Consider the following 19848-nt stretch of genomic DNA (forward strand, 5'->3'; position numbering starts at 1 on the left):
TTTTTGCCCAAGGGAGCCCTCGAACTGCTGCCTTTAACAGCTTGGCGACCACGGAGCGGGACCCTTGGTTCTCCCACGAGGGTGAGGGGTGAGGCGGAGAGGACCAGGCGCCACTGGGCAGCTTTGACTCAGGGATTCTTTCCCTCTCTCTGTCCTCTCTTCGTGGGCGGTAATCAACTGTTACCTGGGGAGACCAGCCAAAGGGAGCAAAGGCACGGTCAAGCCGGCCAGCAAAGGATCCCGGGATCTACAAAGGATTTTGGACGTGAGTATGGTGCAGATTTAGAACACGGGGAGGGGGTGGAAACGTGTGAATTTACTCACGACAGCTAAAACCTTCTCTCTCTCCTTCCTTGCTCTCTCTCTCTATTTCTACTAATTCTCTCTCTCTCTCTCTCTCTCTCTGACCCGGCTCCGTCGGAAAAGGTCCAGAACGGTGTCAGAGAGGAACTCTTCCCTTTCCCTTTCCTTTCTCGGCCCGGCTCCGTCGGAAAAAAGTCCAGAACGGTGCTGAGTGAAGGATAAGGATATCACTCTCTCCCTCTCTCTCCTCCATCTCCTGGCTCCTTGACCCGGCTCCGTCGGAAAAGGGTCCAGAACGGTGTTAGGGGGCCAGAGAGACATCTACTTCTTCCTTTACTCTCTGCTCTTCTCACCTCTTATCAAATGAAGCCGCACCTCCTGCACGGCGACTCTTGTTGAGGATGACCCGTGTATGTGAGAACGCAAGGTCATTTGTTCCTTTCCACCCTTTATTTTCCGGGTTCTGAACCGGCATCGCACTGGGCGAGCGTTCGGCAAAGAATTCCGATCCTAGGTTTATGGCTAGGTAGGGGCTGTCGTGAGTAGCAGAACGGGAGGTACATGTGGAGGATTGGGCCCCGCACCAGGGTTTCTAGTTGACACGTGTTGGTGGAGTTCGGATTTAGTCTGAGTTGAACGACAGGGGAAGAGAGAAACTGATAGGCAGAACAGTCAGACGAAGCTAAGGCTAGGAACAGGGTTTGCCTGAAAGTGTAGTGATCCCATCCCAGTCCGATCCGTCGGAGTGTGTCCAGACGGTCTGGGAAAAGGGGGGTACAGGGAGGCGGACTCCCTTTAAGTGTGTGACTTCCTTCAAAAGCACTAAACCATTAGGCTTGCAAACTGACAGAGTGTTTCCTTTCTCACCCCACCCTCTTGTGTCTCCTCTCTATCCTTTGAAGTGTGTCCCCTTTCTTAGTTGAGCAGTTCGTCCAAATTGGGTTTCGCCTTTAAAAATGGGAGCCCAATCTTCCAAAGCGCAAGGGTGGACTCCTCCCGACAATCAGGCTTCCCTGAAGCCTCTTTGCCGTGGAATGGACTCAGACACCCCACTTAAGTTCGTGTTAGAAAACTGGAAACACCTCAAGGGGCGAAAGGACCTCTCAAAATCTAAGCTACGAGATCTCTGCAATCTATCTTGGGTAGCCTATACCCAGAGCCTAGAGCCGGAGTCCCGATGGCCACCACAAGGTTCTTTTAATGGATCTAAACTCCAGGCGCTCAAACTTTACCTGGCTGATGAGAAACCCCGCCAAATCTACTATCTAAATGCTTTCTTAGAAGCGCGGGAGCTTTTTAGAATGCAACAGACACAGATCGCCCGTCAAATGGCTGTCTTAAGTCCTGTTCGACCGCCGCCTTATGATGATATTAGGATGCAGGAGGAACAATTGGATCGCTCCCTCATCCCCTTCTATTATCCCGGATCAACGAATCCCCCGCCTGGCCTGGGAGGAAGAGGAGGAGGAGGGGCAGTTCCAGACCCAGCTGTACAGCGTGCCCCACCTAGCTCACTACCTGCGGGGGGGGGAGGTGTGCTACCTGCGGAAGCTTCGGGTTCCGAGGACTCTAGACCCCCACCAACGGATGCAGGGGGAAACTCGCCAGCTCACACATCGGATGTCCCCTCCCCTGACGAAGCTAGTACATCCCCGATCGCCTCTAGGCTGCGCAACCGCGATAACTCAATCAATGGCCAGGTTGAAACCGTGCTCCCTTTAAGAGCCCTGCCAATACCCCCCGCTCGAGCGGGAGACCCCCCACGCATGGTCTTCACCCACCAGCCCTTCCTAACGTCTGACTTAATAAATTGGTCAGACAAAATGCCCTCCCTCCGAGACGATCCAGACAAATGCTATCGGCAAGTGGCTACCATCTTCTCCACGCATAACCCAACGTGGGCGGATGTACACATGCTATTAAATGCGCTTTTTAATGATGCGGAAAAGAGGGAGATAATCGCCAAAGCGGGGGAAGCCTTAAGTAAAGCTGATTATCAGTTAAACCCGCCAGAGGGAACGGCGCCACTGAACCCCCAGAACCTGCAAATTGAGCCTAATTGGGATTACAACACCGCCGGGGGAGCATGGTGCCTTAAGATATTTAAAAAGGCCATCCTAGATGGACTACAGGCAGCTGGACAGCGGACTGTAAACTGGACCAAAGTCCAGTCTGTCCTCCAAGGCCCTGAAGAGCACCCTTCTGACTACTACACCCGCCTGGTATCAGCCATCAAAACGTGGGGTGGAATAGATCCGGAAAGTGCGCAGCATGAAGTAATTGTAAAAGGTTTCTTTAAGGATCAAGCTGCAGCCGATATCAGGAAGGCATTGAACACCCACTTGGGCTATGATGGGAAGTCTATAAATGAGATACTTTCCATAGCCAAATCAGTCTTTAATTCTAGAGACGAGAGAAAACGAAAGGAATGCAAGCCAGACACCCCCCGGGTACTAGCCTACTCCAGCGAATTTCCCCCATCTCGGGAAAAGCCAAGGGGAAGAGGACAAGGACCCCCTCCTTTAGAGGCCCGCGCCTGCTACTACTGTCACGAAAAAGGGCATCTCAAACGGGACTGCGCCCTATTGGCCAAATATAGGGAACCCGGGAATTATAGATCAGACGACCGAAACTTTCAACACCATAAACAGGATTACGCGCCAAATCCCACCTCCACCCACAAGGCTCCTAATGCTGACTATGACTTTCCACGAACGCAGTCCCCCAGACCACCCCTTCCTCCCGTGCCACATCCCAGACACCATAACAACAATGCTAATCCCTTCGCCCAGCCCCATCGCAACCCCAACGTGTCTCGAGAGATGATGGTGGAGGACCATGCCGATTACTGACAATTAGCAGCAGATCCAGCCTTTTTTCCATTTCTTGGTCCCGTTCTACAACTCTCTCCCTCGGATCCGATCTGCACGATAGAAATAGATGGCAAGCTATACGACTGTCTTCTAGATACCGGGGCCACTTATTCCACCCTTACCAACAGCCATCTAGCCCCCGGGACAGAATCCAGAACAGTGATGGGGCTGGATGGGATTCCACGAGTCTGCCCTCTCTCGGAGTCTGCCCATGTCTCTTTGGGCCCCCTTTCCGTTGATCACACCTTTCTATTGACCTCCAGTCCGGTTAACCTTCTAGGGCGGGATCTGCTCTGTAAATTAAAAGCCACGATACAATGTGGCCAGGATGGCATTTACTTGCACATGCCCGAAGAGGCAGTTTTTGATTTCCAAGGGGTGCTACAGGAATTAGACGATAAAGACTCTGACTTGCCTGCAGAACTATTGAATGCGGTTCCCCCTTGGCTATGGGGCACCGAATCCACTTCCGTTGGATTGCTCAAGTCAGCCACGCCAGTAAAGATAAACTACAGGAAAGACCTTCCTTTCCCGTGTACTAGGCAATACCCTCTACCGCAAGCTGCTATAGATGGACTGACCCCAATGATCGAGGAATTTCTAAAAATGGGAGTTCTAGTTCCATGCGCCTCCCCTTGCAACACTCCCCTGCTCCCAGTCAAAAAGCCCAATACCAACCCAGTAAGATGGCGTTTAGTTCAGGACTTGAGACTTGTCAACTCCTTCGTTATTCCTCGCCATGCTGTAGTGGCAAACCCTCAGCACCTTCTCAGTTCCATACCGGGGGGAACTGTAGTTTATTCGGTCATAGATCTATGCTCAGCCTTCTTCAGCATCCCGATAGATACTGACAGCCAATTCCTCTTTGCTTTTACCTGGCAAACCGGCCAGTTAACTTGGACCAGATTACCGCAGGGCTATGTGGAATCCCCAGCGATCTTCTCTGCAATTCTGTATCAAGATCTGCAGGATATTACTCTCCCTGGGGGGTCTACCTTGTGCCAGTACGTTGATGACCTTCTGTTATGTGGAAAGGACGTTGAATCCTGTAAGCTGGACACAAAAACTCTCCTTACAGCTCTAGCGTACAAGGGGCACAAGGTATCCCCCAAGAAAATCCAGTACTGTCAGAAGGAGGTAAAATACCTTGGACACATCCTGGGAGAGGGAACACGTGCCCTGACTACTGACCGGATAGAGACCATAGCTAGACTCCCACTCCCACAGACAAAAAGACAGCTCCGTGGGTTCATCGGAATTTCTGGGTATTGCCGCCAGTGGATCCCAAGATTTGGGGAACTTACCCGACCCCTCACAGCTATGACTCAAGAGAAAGCCCCAGAACGACTTGAATGGTCAGGAGAAGCGCTAGAATCCTTTGAGACTATAAAAAGGGAACTTAAGACCTCCCCCGCGCTAGGACTCCCTGACTACAGGTTACCTTTCGCTTTGTTTGTCCATGAGAATAAGGGAATAGCCTCTGGAGTGCTTACCCAACCATTCCAAGGCAGGAATAGACCGGTGGCTTACTACAGCCTCCAACTCGATCCCACAGCACTGGGAAACGTGGGCTGCTTAAGAGCAGTGGCTGCAGCTGCACTGCTCTTGGAAAAGGCACAAGAAACAGTCTTGGGACATCAAATGACCCTAAATGTCCCTCATGCGGTTGCCACCCTCCTTAATCTGAGGGGCTGCCAACGCTTCACCATCCAGAGACTCAATAGGTATGAAGCTATCCTTTTAAGCCCTTCCAATGTCACCATAAAAAGGGTAAATGCTCTTAATCCTGCCACCTTATTACCACTCCCGGACGACGGGACGCCTCACCACGACTGCTCCCAAATCGTTCGGCATGCAGATAAACCACGGGAGGACCTAGACTACCTTCCTCTGGAATGCCCTGATCTCATTATGTATACTGACGGTAGCTCTAAAGTGGTGGGAGGTCAAAGAAAGAGCGGATATGCAGTAGTAACTAATGAAGATATTTTAGAGGCTTGCCCCATACATGCCCGGTATAGCGCACAGGCTGCAGAACTTATTGCCTTAATCCGAGCCTGTGAAATAGGAACTGGCCAACGAATCACTATATATACGGACTCAAGGTACTGTTTCGGGCTGGTACATGCCACGGGACAGATTTGGCTACAAAGGGGATTCCTAACAGCCGCTGGATCCCACATTGCCCACGCCCCCTTAGTGGAACGCCTCATGAACTCCATTCACCTTCCTGAGGCAATAGCAGTTGTACACTGCAAGGCACATACCAGAGGAAAGGATCCGATCTCCTCTGGGAATCGCTATGCCGATCGTGTGGCGCAAGAAGTAGCTCTACAACCCCTTGACCCTAGCCACGAATTCCAAGGTGCTCTTCTGCCTTCTGATGTGGACTTTAAACAAATGTATGCGGTAGCAACTAATGATGAAATAGAAGGTTGGAAGGAGAACGGGGCAATCTTTCAAGACGGGGTATGGTATCTCCCTGACAAGAGACTCATAATGCCAAAACTTTGGGTGCCCAAACATCTCAGAGTACTACACCAATGTACTCATTGGGGAAGAGACAAACTAATCGGCACCATACAAAGATGCTGGTATGCCCCCGGACTGGCTCTAGCGGCCAAAACCGCTGTCAAAAACTGTCATACGTGCCAGAGCTTCAACCCCAAGCATACTGCCAGGAGCCCACCAGGAGCCAGACCCTGGGCCTTTGTACCATTCGAAAGTCTACAAATAGATTTCATCGATCTGCCCCCATGCCAAGGCTTTAAACACGCGGTCGTGTTAATCGATCAATTGACGGGTTGGATCGAATGCTTCCCCTCCCGCAGGGCTACCGCTCAAGTAGTGGCCAAGGTCCTCCTACATGAAATAATACCGCGTTTTGGGGTCCCACGTCACATCGACTCGGATAGGGGCACCCACTTTACCTCAGAGGTTGTACAACTTACAGCTAAGGCTCTAGGGATAAAATGGAAATTACATACCCCATACCACCCACCTTCCTCTGGTCAAGTTGAAAGAGCCAACCAACAGCTAAAGCTGCAGCTAGGTAAGCTCTGCAAGACTGCTGGCTTGAAATGGATAAATGCACTCCCTCTGGCATTACATAATATCCGAAGTTGCCCCTCCAGCAAATTGAACCTTTCCCCTTTTGAACTGCTTTTTGGGAGACCATCCCCCGTTTACAACACCCAATTTCCGCCCTCTGAATTGGAGGTTGGGGAGTCCGAATTAACTCACTATGTTATCCAACTACAGAAGCAGCTGACCGCGCTACACAGGTACGCCGCTACCAGTCAAAATCTACCACTGGACGAAACTGTGCATTCTTTCCAGCCGGGAGACTGGGTTTTGACAAAGACTTACCTCAAGACACCACTGGAACCCACCTGGGAAGGACCATATCAGGTACTATTAACCACTCTCACCTCTCTTAAAGTTGCAGAGAAAACTGCGTGGCTCCATCATACTCGCTGCAAAGCCGTACCCCCACCCACAGAACCAGCAGACACAGGCGATCTAGGCTTCGTCACCCCACCACCGCTCCGGGAGGACAACGACTTCGAGGAGGATCGGGCTCTCCCGCCTGCTGATCGGAGCCAGGATCGGGCTCTCCCGCCTGCTGATCGGAGCCAGGATCGGGCTCTCCCGCCTGCTGATCGGAGCCAGGATCGGGCTCTCCCGCCTGCTGATCGGAGCCAGGATCGGGCTCTCCCGCCTGCTGATCGGAGCCAGGATCGGGCTCTCCCGCCTGCTGATCGGAGCCAGGATCGGGCTCTCCCGCCTGCTGATCGGAGCCAGGATCGGGCTCTCCCGCCTGCTGATCGGAGCCAGGATCGGGCTCAACCAACCGGAGATCGCAACCAGGATTGGACCCAGCCAGCCGTCCTGCCACACCGTGCCCAACGGAATACATCAGCTGCCACCCCCTCCAATGTCCCTTGGACCTCGGAGATCATCCCTAACGAACCTGGTATCAAGCTCCGCATAAAACGCGTTTGACAGTTCGTTTGACAGCTGCCTTTGACAGTTCGTTTGACAGCTGCCTTTGACAGTTCGTTTGACAGCTGCCTTTGACAGTTCGTTTGACAGCTGCCCTTGACAGTTCGTTTGACAGCTGCCTTTGACAGTTCGTTTGACAGCTGCCTTTGACAGTTCGTTTGACAGCTGCCTTTGACAGTTCGTTTGACAGCTGCCTTTGACAGTTCGTTTGACAGCTGCCTTTGACAGTTCGTTTGACAGCTGCCTTTGACAGTTCGTTTGACAGCTGCCTTTGACAGTTCGTTTGACAGCTGCCTTTGACAGTTCGTTTGACAGCTGCCTTTGACAGTTCGTTTGACAGCTGCCTCTGACGGCCAGTCTCACAGCTACCTCCGACATCTCATCGGACGACCACCTCTGACAGCTCGTGTGACACCCCGTTCCACGGCTCCAGCCACGTCACACCCCGCCAATCATGTCCCTATTTTTGCTTTTCCTCACTTTCGGTGCCCTCGCTTCCGCTACCGTTGCTCCCACCCCAGCCACTAATCAGTGGTGCCCTGGACTGAACATAACCCAACTATACCTGGACTATGGGACAGTAGATATGGTACGGAAAGGTACCCCGGACCGATTGGGAGATTTTGACTTCTGCCTGCCAGAAACCCGAGTACTGCTGCGCCACTCCATATTGCCAGTGCTGACATCCTCCCATAGCTGGGAACTCTTTATCCGCTCTCCTTCCTTCGCTCTCATAGGGACATTTACGCTTACCCTGGACAACACCTGGTATCGGGCACGTTGTGTTAACGGTTCCTATACCCGATTCCAGGACGGGGAGACCCTACAACCCCTAAACTGGACTTTGATGGATATTGGGGGTGCGGAAACCACGTACACCGACAAACATCACCCTTCTCATCGTCTTTTGTATGGATTTTATTGCAAGCGAGTTGATTCGCGTCCCAGACATAGTCTCCTGCAAGGTGTCTGCCTCCGTCGCTTTTGCTGCATTTGGGATATTGGCATGGCAGAATATTGGGACGGGAAGGCTTACTTAGAAGGTTGGCATCATTCCACCCCGGACACCATAAAGACGTGGGATAATACTGGCCCCCAACGTTGCGGTGGACTGGCTTCTTCTCTGTCATTACTACATCGACAGGACCCCCTCCACCCAGTGGGGACGGCACCTCGACAAAGGGGGGAACTGTTGGTGTCAAACACTCTTTCCAACAAGGATCTCCTATCCACCTGGCACTCGAACTCCTACGTGAGGCTGGTTGCCAAGGTAGCGGAACAGGCGAAGATGGACAACTGCTGGGTATGTGCAAACACACCTGCCCACATTCAAAGTGGCATTCCTTTCCTTGGAGTTCCTCTCACTCTGCAGCAATACCTTTCTGCCAATGTGGCTGCATGGAACCTAACAGCGGTAAACCTGACCCATCAGTACATCTACTTGACTGGACCGACCAGTGGGGACTTATGCCGCAAATTTGTCGGTGACGAACGAATGATCGGAGACAGTACCTGTAAGTACTCTATTGCCATCTCCCTGTCGGGGCGGGTAACCCTCTGGCATGATAATGTACCCAAACCCCAGGCAGACCTTCTCTCTGCCTGGAAAGTAGTTATGAATCTACCTGACTCCTGGGTCCCTACTCCCACTTCAAAGTGCTTTTTCCGGACCTTTGCAACTGGCCATATCGGCACTTGCCTTCAAGGACTATTCTGGCTGTGTGGCCACCGGGGATATGTTTGGGCCAGCCCCCACTCACGTGGAAATTGCTATTTAGGATTAATTTTACCAGGAATTAGAGTCACCCCTGAACTGCCCATAGGAAGGAGGCGCAATAAGAGGGACAAGACTTTATCTGACCACTCCCAAGTAGAGGCAAACGGGGAGACCTACGGCAGAGCCCTTTTCCCCCCATATGGGGCAGGTGCCAACCATGTCGATATCCTCAAACTTACAGACATTTTACTAACTTTTATGGAGGAATCAAATGCAGCCACGCAATCTGTACTTGCAGAACTATCAGAGGTCCGCCAGGTGGCGCTCCAGAACAAACTTGCTCTCGACTATGTTTTAGCTTCGACTGGAGGTGTGTGTGCCCTAATTGGGGCAGAATGTTGCACGTTTGTCTCTGACCAAACCCTCAACATCACCGGTCACTTAAATAACATTCATGCGCTGGCCAACGATCTAAGGGATATCCAGCATGAAGGGCTATCTGACGCTTCTCTTTGGAGTTGGTTGCCCGGGACTGGGTGGCTAAAACACTTGGTGGGAAACATTATTGTTGTTATATGCGCTGTTGTCCTCTGTATTGCCATATTTTGCTGTGCGATGCATTGCTTCCCTTTATGCTGCCAGACATGCCGTGCGTGCTTCCCCAGACAGACTATTCCGACTCAGCAGAACAGGGCAGTAGGGTTGCACTATGATCACTCTGAGTACGTTGAGATGAGACCCATAGCTGCCCTTCGCAACAAAGAGTTTGCCCTTTAACTCCAACTTTGTGCGGAGAAAAGGATCGCAAGGACCCCCCCTTGCGATCTTATCTCCGAAGGGGGGGAACTGTTGCAGTATTTCCCCACACAAGTTACATAAGCACCACACACAGTTTCCCTGAACCTTACACCCTTTATTGCATGAGGCCGTCCTCGTAAATAAGAGGAAAATAGGCCCGAAGATCCCGTCTCTTCTCCTTCCGTGGATCCCATTCATTCATAAAAATGGCGGTTCTAAATAGCGCCCCTGGTGGCCAGCCCGCTGGTACTGCAGGCTCTCTGCTTTGACAGCTCTGACAAGGTGCAAATACATTGTTTCCGTTTTCAATCGACCGTGACTGATCCAATCACAAATGTATCAATTCCTTTATACAATGTTTCCGCTCTATTTCTATGTACTTTTGGACCTTTTCTGACTTGTGTATGACTCCCTGCCACCGGTAACCAGCAGGGCTAGCTCAGGGCTGCCTCCTCCATATTGTTCACCCTCCTCCATAATCCTCGAAGCGTGACCCCACGTCCGCAGGAAGACAGGATTTTCCCGCCTCAACTCTGCCAGACAAGGAAATCTGTTTAATAAAGGACTGCCTCTTCAGAGTGGATTCCACTCAATGGGACTGTGCTTGGCCCTACCCTAGGGCAATATCACCTTTTGTCTTCTTGTGCCTCACTACCTGGAGGGGGTAGCCCAGGTGTGAAACCACTCAGGTTTCTGCTCCTAGCCCCTCCCGTCCTGGAAATCTTTAATGTAGTCTGATGTAATTTGGGGGTGTATCTATGTGGGAAGGGGGGAAGGCAATAAAAGTCGGGGACACTTCCTTCTCGGGGCTTCCATCTTTCCTTCGTGCTGAGGAGTGGGAGCCCTGTCGCGACAGTATTTCTACCAATAAAGACCAAGCCTACTGGCTGCTGTTTGCTCTTTACTTTGGTGGTGGTCTCCAGTTTTTGCCCAAGGGAGCCCTCGAACTGCTGCCTTTAACAGCTGGAAGATTGAGGACAGAGAAAAGAAAATCGCTCCGTCTCTCCGGGTGGAGTTAAACCCACCGACCGAGAAAGAGGCCTGGAAAGAGGGCGAGGCCAGTTCGTGGGGCGGGAGGAGAGGGCGATGGGTGGCTCCTGTGCTCTGTCTCCACCGTCGGAGGCTGCAGGTGCTGAGGGGGGCTCTTGCGCCCCAGTCCTGCTGGTGGGCTTCCCATAAGGGGCTGCTGGTTGGTCCCTGTGGGAACAGGAGGCTGGACTGATCCTACAGGGCTCCTCTTCTCTTCTGGTGTTGAGGCTGAGCTCCTCCAGATGCAAGTGGGCCCTCCAAACCTTGAAATGTTCTAATAAGGTGATTATGAGAAACCGGAATAAAAGTAGATTTGCGTTTAATTAAAATGTTCTGGTAACCAAGTTCTATTGCAAAAAAAACTACATTATTATGTTTATCTGTATTATTTAGAGTATGCACGGCTGACAAAGTCCGGCAGGGCAAAACAAGGTTTTATTCTAGGAATCCTTGTCTTAAGTTCTTTCATCTGATACCTGCATAAAAAGGTAAAGGGACCCCTGACCGTTAGGTCCAGTCACGGATGACTCCGGAGTTGCGACACTCATCTCACTTTATTGGCCGAGGGAGCCAGCGAGCGTACAGCTTCTAGGTCATGTGGCCAGCATGACTAAGCCGCTTCTGGCGAACCAGAGCAGCGCACGGAAAAGCTGTTTACCTTCCCACCACAGTGGTACCTATTTATCTACTTGCACTTTGAGATGCTTTCAAACTGCTAGGTTAGCAGGAGCAGGGACTGAGCAACGGGAGCTCACCCCATTGCGGGGATTCGAACCGCCGACTTTCTGATCGACAAGCCCTTGGCTCTGTGGTTTAACCCACAGCGCCACCCGCATCCCAATACCTGCATACAACAACTATATATGTTAAGATATTTTGTATCTTTTGTCTGATACCTGCATACAGCAACTGCATACAGCAACTATACTTTGCAAAGGCATATGTGGAACATTACAAAGAAAAAGTTCATTTTCTGCAAGTACCGCTTCTTAAAGTTGTCGTAAAGACATATGTGGAACACAAAAAAAGCTTCTATTTGGACATTAAGTATATAAGAACTGATCTATTTGTATTTCTTGTTCAAAATGTTGGTCTTAAATTGCTTTTGCTTTATTTGATAATGTGAAAAAAGGTATGTTTATATGATGTATAAAGAATTCATATAGTTAAACACAGCCAGTTACATTGTGGGTGTTCTTGTTAGTTGGATTTACGTAACTATAGGTTTGATAGTGTTTTGTAGAATTTGCTAGCACCTCTAATTCATATGGACAGAACTTGTCAGATCATCAAGGGATTCCTTCATCTCTCTTGGAGGCTTCCTGAGAGCACAGATGGATGAGCAAGACTCAGCTGGCCCTGAAGCAGGAAGACATGATGACATCAGAACTGGGAGCAGTGGGGAATTATGGGAAAACGCTGTGCAGAAGATCCTGGGTGAGGAGGACACCCTCCGCTCAGAGGTGCAGAGCCAGCAGTTCAGGCAGTTCTGCTTCCAGGAGGCCAAAGGACCCCGAGAGGTTTGCAGCCGACTCTACCACTTTGTCCATCAATGGCTAAAGCCAGAAAGGCACACGAAAGCTCAGATGCTGGACCTGGTGATCTTGGAGCAGTTCCTGGCTGTCCTTCCCCCAGAGGTGGTGAATTGGGTGAAGGAATGTGGAGCCGAGACTAGTTCCCAAGCGGTGGCCCTGGCCGAAGGGTTCCTCCTGAGTCAGGCAGAGGAGAGGAAGCAGCTAGAGCAGCAGGTGAGAGAGACTTTCCTTTGGATACTCCCAAGGGATCCTTTTTTGGAAAGCAGCCATTGAATATTATCAGATTGCCCTTAGGTTTTTTGCCTCTGTCATTCCTTTTTCTAATCCTTCATATTCTCTGTTTTGAATCCATGTTGCTGTTTCAGAGGCAGGATCTGTTTGCAGAAATGGGCCCAGATGCCTCTGAGACCGAAAGCATTCCACTGGACACCAGAGAGAGGCTGCTGGGTAAGGAAGGATTACTTTCTCTGTGTGGACTATTTCTGTGGATATCAAAATAAATCCATGGGTTCTTTTCCTCTTTTGGGGTAGGACACTTGGAGCCAAGAACCCCAAGGAGATGCATATCTTTTACGCATCTAAATTATGAAATGGGTACCAATGTCCAAATGCACTCAGTGTGGGATGTAACATAAGCAGTCAAATACAGCATTTCCAGTTTGCCTAGAGTGGACATGCAGGGGAATGTTGGTCTAGGCAGTTTAACTTCCTGTTCCATCTGGTCTGGAGCATCCTTCCTTTGCATGTGACCAGGTAGGTGGGCGTGACCCTTCCAGACCCACAAAAGGTCCAGTCATGCAGCCACCTTCCTCTTTTGATGCCTTTTCTTCTCTTGGACTGGACTGCTGGCTGTCAGCCACCAGGACATGGGCTCATTCTCATATGGGATGGACTCAAACCCTCTTCTGTAACTCTAAGCTTAAGCCTGCTTTCAGGGATCCAACAGTGAACTGAATGTGAGTAAACTTCTTGTTACTTTTAAAAGAAGACTGTTGTGTCTTTATTCTTTTAGGAGATAACAAAGGGGTCTTACCAGGAATATTAGAACTTAAGAGATTCTAACAAATCTGCAACTAGCTTCCTGCTGTATAAAGAAGGGGTTATACTCTGCTGTATGAACAAACTCAGTAGTGTGAGTTAGGAAGGATAATATTTTCCTGCTTGGCAGGAGGTTGGACTGGATGGCCCTTGTGGTCTCTTCCAACTCTATGATTCTATGATTTAATCAATATATCCTCTCCTGCTACCCACAACATTCCCACACTCAGAAGGTGAGACTTTTTGGAGAAAAGCTGCACTCCTGGCTTCCCGCTTACCTTTGTCTCTTGCAGGTGACCAGACGATGCCAGCAAGACCTCCTCATCCATCTGTGCATGGTGGTGAAGGAGTAGCAACGGCTGTGGAAGCAGCTCAGGTAGGGGGAAGGAGCCCTGTGGGGAAGGGGGCTGAGGGTGTTATGAAAACTTCCCGCGGGGGCAAGTTGAGAGACTGACCCCCAAGGCGGACGAAGCTTCTGTGCCCTCTGGCTTCTGGAGTCCAGGGGCACAATTGTAATATGCGGTTGTTCCCAGCTTGAAAACAACACACACAAGCTTTTTGGCTAAAACCTACTTTATTGTAGATAAAGAGCAGAATATATATATCTGCGTAGCAGCTCATAATTCAGAGCTGTCTATTAAAGCGTCTTGCATCTCCGATGCAAAACAGAAAGTAAAGAGTACAACAGTAATTACAATGACATCACATGTGTGGGAAGATTAGTGGGACCGGTGTTTCTCCCACAGAGTGCAAACATGACTCTTGAGTCTTGTGACCTTGCTGCAGCGTTCGCAGCTCGTCATGTCATAATATCACAACAGAGGGGTGGGGAGCCACGTGCCTCTGGCCCCGAAGGAATCTCTCTCCTCCTCTTGGCTTCTGTCAAAACCACCCTTAAAAAGGCTGGAAATGCCATTTGAGAAAGTCTATATGCTGAGAACAAGGAACAGCCACCTCACCTTAACTCGCCTCTTGAATGTTGCTAGTCTGATTTATCAGTCATTATAATTTTATTTCTAGATTGATGGATTGATGCTGAAACAGGCTTCTAAGCTGTTGACAAACCATACAGAACAAGTGGCCAGGAGGGACCTACCCAGATCCATCCATTTCACAATGGCACTTTTCCCCCTCCAAGTGCTTCTCTCCCCCCCCCCAGTGCCCCCTTGCACCCCTTGAAGTGGGCTTTAGGGCAACAGAAGGGTCCCCCCCTCAGAAGAGCACACAGGGAGAGGAGAGTGGGAATCCTTCCACCTGGAAAATGGGTTATGTTGTACAATGTCGAGTTCCACCCATTTACACCGAGATTAATGTCCACTATTTAACAACAGAATAAAATACACAATAAAAAACTATATTAAGACATTAAAGAAGCATCTCTGAGAGTAGAACTTTTTCTTTTTCTTTTAGGGTCCAGTGTGCTTTGAAGATGTTGCTGTTCGTTTCACATATGAGGAGTGGGCATTGCTGGATCCTGACCAGACAGCTCTGTATAAGGAAGTCATGGAGGAGAATTGTGGGATTGTGGCCTCTCTCAGTAAGGCTCCCTTTGTATCATAATCTCTGTTTGGAAATTCCATGCATATCTCTCTGTGATAAGCCTCTCCGGTTTTGATGGAGCTCAACAGAACCACTTACAGCATCTGGGATTCTTATCTGGGATACAGCTCATCTTGAATGGAGGACTATTGACTGTTTTGTCTGTAAATATTCTTGCTCCATTTATGCCATTTTAAACAATGATCAGGCTGATCTGAACTACCCAGGCCTTTTAAAATGTTGGCTTCAGAGTTGTTGTGGAAGTAGCTTCTGTCAGGTCCTTTATAATTGCTTCTGTTGGTGTTCAGTTGTCCAAAGGGATGACTGACATTGGAGATGGAACAGATTCCATGATTGGGCCAAACAAAATCCAACTCTGTCGTAAGACCTCACATGTAAATTAAATAATAATAACACTTTGAATGGTGATTGGAAATGGCCCACGAGCCAGTGAAGATTTTTTTAGGACCGGTGTTATATGGTCTTGGCGGCCACTCCCAGTCACCAGTCTACATGCCGCATTCTGGATTAGTTGTAGTTTCTGAGTTACCTTCAAAGGTAGCCCCACGTAGAGCGCATTGCAGTAGTAAAAGGCAGGGGCAGAGGAAGCCTCTTCGCCGCCCGGGGCGGCAAACGCCGTGTGGAGGCACCCTCTGGGCGTGGGGTGTCACGACGCACATCGGACAGACTGCGCATGTGCGGAGATGCCACACATGCACGGTCCATCAGGGCCTGTGCTACTGCTCCTGCGGTGATGAAGCAAGCCGCCAAGCGAGCGGTGGGTCGTGGGGCTGCCCCATCCATGCTGCTTTACGGATGGGGCAGCCCCATGAGCCGCCGCTCACTCAGTGGCTTGCTCGGTCGCCACGGGAGCAGCAGCACTGACTTGGGTGCACAGCGCATGCCCAGAATTCCGTAAAGCAGCACGGATGGGGTGCCGGGCGGTGAGGGAGTGGCGGGAGGGGCCGCCGAGTGTCACTCCCCTTCCCTGGAACCTGGGGCGCCCTGCCCCCTCGCCCCTCCTTTCCTACACCACTGGTAAAAGGTAAAGGTAAAGGACCCCTGGACAGTGAAGTCCAGTCAAAGGCGACTATGGGGTGCGGCGTTCATCTTGTCCACCATGCGGGAAATAACCAGAGCATGCACCGCTCTGGCAAGTCAGTCTGCAGGCGGGGAGGGTCTCAGCCTGCGTACCAGATGGAGCTGGCAGACAGTTGCCCTGGACACAGAATTGACCTGCACCTCCATGGACAGCTGTGAGTCCAAAATGACCCCCAGGCTGCACACCTGGCCTTTTAGGGACACAGCTACCCCATTCAGGAACAGGAAGCCACCACACCTGCCCGCCTCCTGTCCCTCAAAAACAGTTCTTCTGTCTTGTCAGGATTCAACCTCCATCCACCATGCATCCTCCACCCACCTCTAGACAGCTACACAGGACATTCACCGCTCTCATTGGTTCTGATTTAAAGGAGAGGTAAATCTGGGTATCATCCACATACTGATGAACACCCAGCCCAGCCCCCTGATGATCTCTCCCAGTGGCATCATCTAGATATTTCAAAGCATGGGGGAGAGGTCAGAGCCCTGAGGCACCCCACCAGTGAGCACCCAGGGGTCAGAACACTCATTCCCCCCACAAACCACTTTCTGGACATGGCCCAAGAGGAAGGAGCAGAAACACTGCATAACAGGGCCCCCAGCTCCCAACTCCCTAGACGATCCAGAAGGATGTCATGGTTGGTGGTATCAAAGGCCGCTGAGAGATCCAGCAGAACCAGGAAACAGCTTTCACCTTTGTCCCTAGCCTGCCGGAGCTCATTGACCAGCACAACCAAGGCAGTTTCAGTCCCATGATGAGTCTAATTTCAGCCATTTTTATGAGCCAGGATGGGCAAGGATCAAAGAGACAGGTGGTTGGTTTCACTCACCCAAGCATCCTGTCCACATCTTCGAAGGTAACAATTGGTCCCATGCATCTTGACAAGACAGGACCCTAGCATTCTCCTTCTCCAGCCCTGGTACCATGGTGGAGTCTACCTCTTTCCAAAACAAATCAACTTTATCTGCAAAAAATTGCAAAATCATTGCAGGAGGTTTTGGGGTCCTCACCAGGTCCCAATGGCAAAGGTGGTTCCATTATATCGCAAACTACCTGAAAGAATCTCCTGCTCCCATTTTCTGCAGATACTATAGAGGCGGTGAATAAAGTTATTGCCATCACTATCACCACTTGGTAGGCTCAATGTTGAACTCTCTACCAGTGTCCAGTCCGATTCAGAATGAGTTTTCCACCACTGGCTCTCTAGCCATCTCAGCAATTGTTTAATTGCCCTCAGCTCCAGGGAAACCACAAGGCTGCCTGGGCTCCATGCAATCGGAGAGGAAGAACTCCCTTCAGTTCTTCCTCTATCACAAGCATTCATTAGCATTGTTTAATAATTTGGGAGTTCATTTTTTCCTGAGGGTCTAATCCATTTCTCTCTGTACTGCAGGTGGTGATAAATTGAGAAGTAATAACAAAGGAGACCAGGGCAAAATGCACACAGTGGAGAAGCCATATAAATATTTGGAGTGTGGAGAGCGTTTCAGACAGAGATTGCATTCCACTTTCCATCAAATAAATCCCATTAGGAAGAAACCATATCAGTGTTCAGAATGTGGAAAGAACTTCAAGTGGAAAGATAGTCTCATTTCCCATCAAAGAATTCACAGTGGGGAGAAACTATATCAGTGCTTGGAATGCGGAAAGAACTTCATTCGCACCTCCCATCTCACTGCCCATCAAAGAACTCACAGTGGGGAGAAACCCTACCAGTGCTTGCAATGTGGAAAAAGTTTCAGCCAAAGGGCCAATCTCTCTTGCCATGAAAGAATTCATACAGGGGAGAAACCCTACCAGTGTTTGGAATGTGGAAAGAGCTTCAATCAGAGAGCCAATCTCACTTCCCATCAAAGAATGCATACTGGGGAGAAACCACATCGGTGCCTGGAATGTGGAAAGAGCTTCATTAAGAGGGCCAATCTCTATTCCCATCAAAGAACTCACAGCGATCAGAAACCACATCAGTGTTTTGAATGTGGAAAGAGATTCCGTAAAAACATCCATCTCATGACCCATCAGAGAATTCACACAGGGGAGAAGCCATATCAGTGTTCAGAGTGTAGAAGGAGCTTCAGAAAGAGCTCCAATCTCACGGCCCATCAAAGAATTCATACAGGGGATAAACCACATCAGTGCATAGAATGTGGAAAAAGCTTCAGAAAGAGGTCCAATCTCATGGCCCATCAAAGAATCCACACTGGGGAGAAACCGTATCAGTGTTTGAAATGTGGAAAGAGCTTCAGCTGGAAGAAAAGTCTCTCTTCCCATCAAGGAAGTCACAGTGAGGAGAAAATATATCAGTGCTTGAAATGTGGAAAGAGCTTTAACAGAAGCAAAACCTTTCATCAACACCAGAGAATTCACCATGGAGAGGAACACCATCAATGCCAAGAGTGTGGAAAGAGTTTCAGTCGGAAGGAAAGCTTCATAGCTCATAAAAGAACCCATTCGGTGGAGAAGCCATATCAGTGCTTGGAATGTAGGAAGAGATTCAGTGAGAACATCCATCTTACAGAACATCAGATGATTCATAAAGGGGAGAAACCATACCAGTGCTCCGCGTGTACAAAGAGCTTCAGAAAGAGCTCTAATCTCAAGGCCCATCATAGAATTCACACAGGGGAGAAACCGTATCAATGTGTGGAATGTGGAAAGAGCTTCACCCGGAAGGAAAGTCTCACTTCCCATCAAAGAACTCACAGCGGGGAGAAACCATACCAGTGTTTGAAATGTGGAAAGGGGTACAGTAAGAGGGCAAGTCTCACTTCCCATCAAAGAATCCACACTGGGGAGAAACCACACAAGTCCTTGGAATGTCGAAAGAGCTTCAGTCACAACGCCCATCTCATGGGCCATCAAACAACTCACAGCAGGGGGGAACCATAGTAATAACTGTGTACAAATTAATTTAAGGATGATTTAATGAGGAGTATGAGGATTACAATAGTAGTAGTAGTAGTAGTAGTGATCTTATTTGTACCCTGCCTGTGTGATTGGGTTGCCACAGCCACTCTGGGCGGCTTCCAACATATATAGGTAAAGGTAAAGGGAACCTGACCATTAGGTCCAGTCATGGACGACTCTGGGGTTGCGGCACTCTTCTCACTTTATTGGCCGAGGGAGCCGGCGTACAGCTTCCGGGTCATGTGGCCAGCATGACTAAGCCGCTTCTGGTGAACCAGAGCAGCGCACGGAAACGCCGTTTATCTTCCCGCCGGAGCGGTACCTATTTATCTACTTGCACTTTGATGTTCTTTGGAACTGCTAGATGGGCAGGAGCTGGGACCGAGCAACAGGAGCTCACCCTGTCGTGGGGATTCGTACCACAGACCTTCCGATCGGCAAGCCCTAGGCTCTGTGGTTTAACCCACAGCGCCACCTGCGTCCCTGTGTCTAATCTATAGAAAAGCATAATAAAATAATCAAACATTAAAAAGCTTCCATATACAGGTCTGCCTTCAGGTGTATACTGAAAGTGATAGTTTTTTATTTCCTTGACATCTGATGGTAGGTTGTTCAACAGGGTGGGCGCTAATACTGAGAAGGCCCTCTTCCTGGCTCCTCCCTATAACCTCACTTCTCACAGGGGGGGGGGAACTGCCAGAAGACTCTGAGAGTTGGACCTCGGTGTCTGGGCTGAACGATGTGGGTGGAGATGCTCCTTCAGGTCTACTGGGCTGAGGCCGCTTAGGCTTGTGCTTGGAAACTTACTGTGAACCAGTGAAGATCCTTTAAGATCCGGTGTTATGTGGTCCTGGCGGCTGCTCCCAGTCACTAGTCTCGCTGCCCCATTCTGGATTAGTTTCAGTTTCAGAGTCACCTTCAAAGATAGCCCCACGTAGAGCACATTGCAGTAGTCCAAGCGGGAGATAACCAGAGCATGCACCACTCTGGTAAGACAGTCTG

At 50.0% G+C, this 19848-nt stretch overlaps 2 protein-coding genes across 2 annotated transcripts in view; both read left to right on the forward strand.

Annotated features, from left to right (window-relative positions):
* Positions 1 to 8469: 8469 nt before the first annotated feature.
* Positions 8470 to 12533, forward strand: LOC117054025 (zinc finger and SCAN domain-containing protein 12-like). The gene is made up of 3 exons (XM_033162463.1): positions 8470 to 8484; positions 8554 to 8730; positions 12153 to 12533. Exons 1-3 carry the CDS (start codon positions 8470 to 8472, stop codon positions 12531 to 12533), a joined length of 573 nt encoding a protein of 190 aa, XP_033018354.1.
* A 97-nt stretch (positions 12534 to 12630) lies between these two features.
* The window catches only part of LOC117054026 (zinc finger protein 585A-like), a 29366-nt gene continuing 22148 nt past the window's right edge, over positions 12631 to 19848 (forward strand). Inside the window, exons 1-5 of the mRNA XM_033162464.1 lie at positions 12631 to 12707; positions 13592 to 13674; positions 14709 to 14835; positions 17333 to 18036; positions 18541 to 18683. Coding sequence (XP_033018355.1) covers positions 12647 to 12707; positions 13592 to 13674; positions 14709 to 14835; positions 17333 to 18036; positions 18541 to 18683 — 1118 coding nt within the window. The 5' untranslated portion in view covers positions 12631 to 12646. The remainder of the gene's footprint in view (positions 12708 to 13591; positions 13675 to 14708; positions 14836 to 17332; positions 18037 to 18540; positions 18684 to 19848) is intronic.

This window comes from Lacerta agilis, chromosome 10 (genome assembly GCF_009819535.1).
Source record: "Lacerta agilis isolate rLacAgi1 chromosome 10, rLacAgi1.pri, whole genome shotgun sequence".
NCBI lineage: Eukaryota > Metazoa > Chordata > Lepidosauria > Squamata > Lacertidae > Lacerta > Lacerta agilis.

Bases quoted from the DNA above. Each gene is read 5' to 3' on its own strand.
- LOC117054025 (XM_033162463.1), top strand. The intron at 8,731-12,152 runs GTAACCCTCTGG...AACGCTGTGCAG, and splicing joins CCATCTCCCTGTCGGGGCGG to AAGATCCTGGGTGAGGAGGA.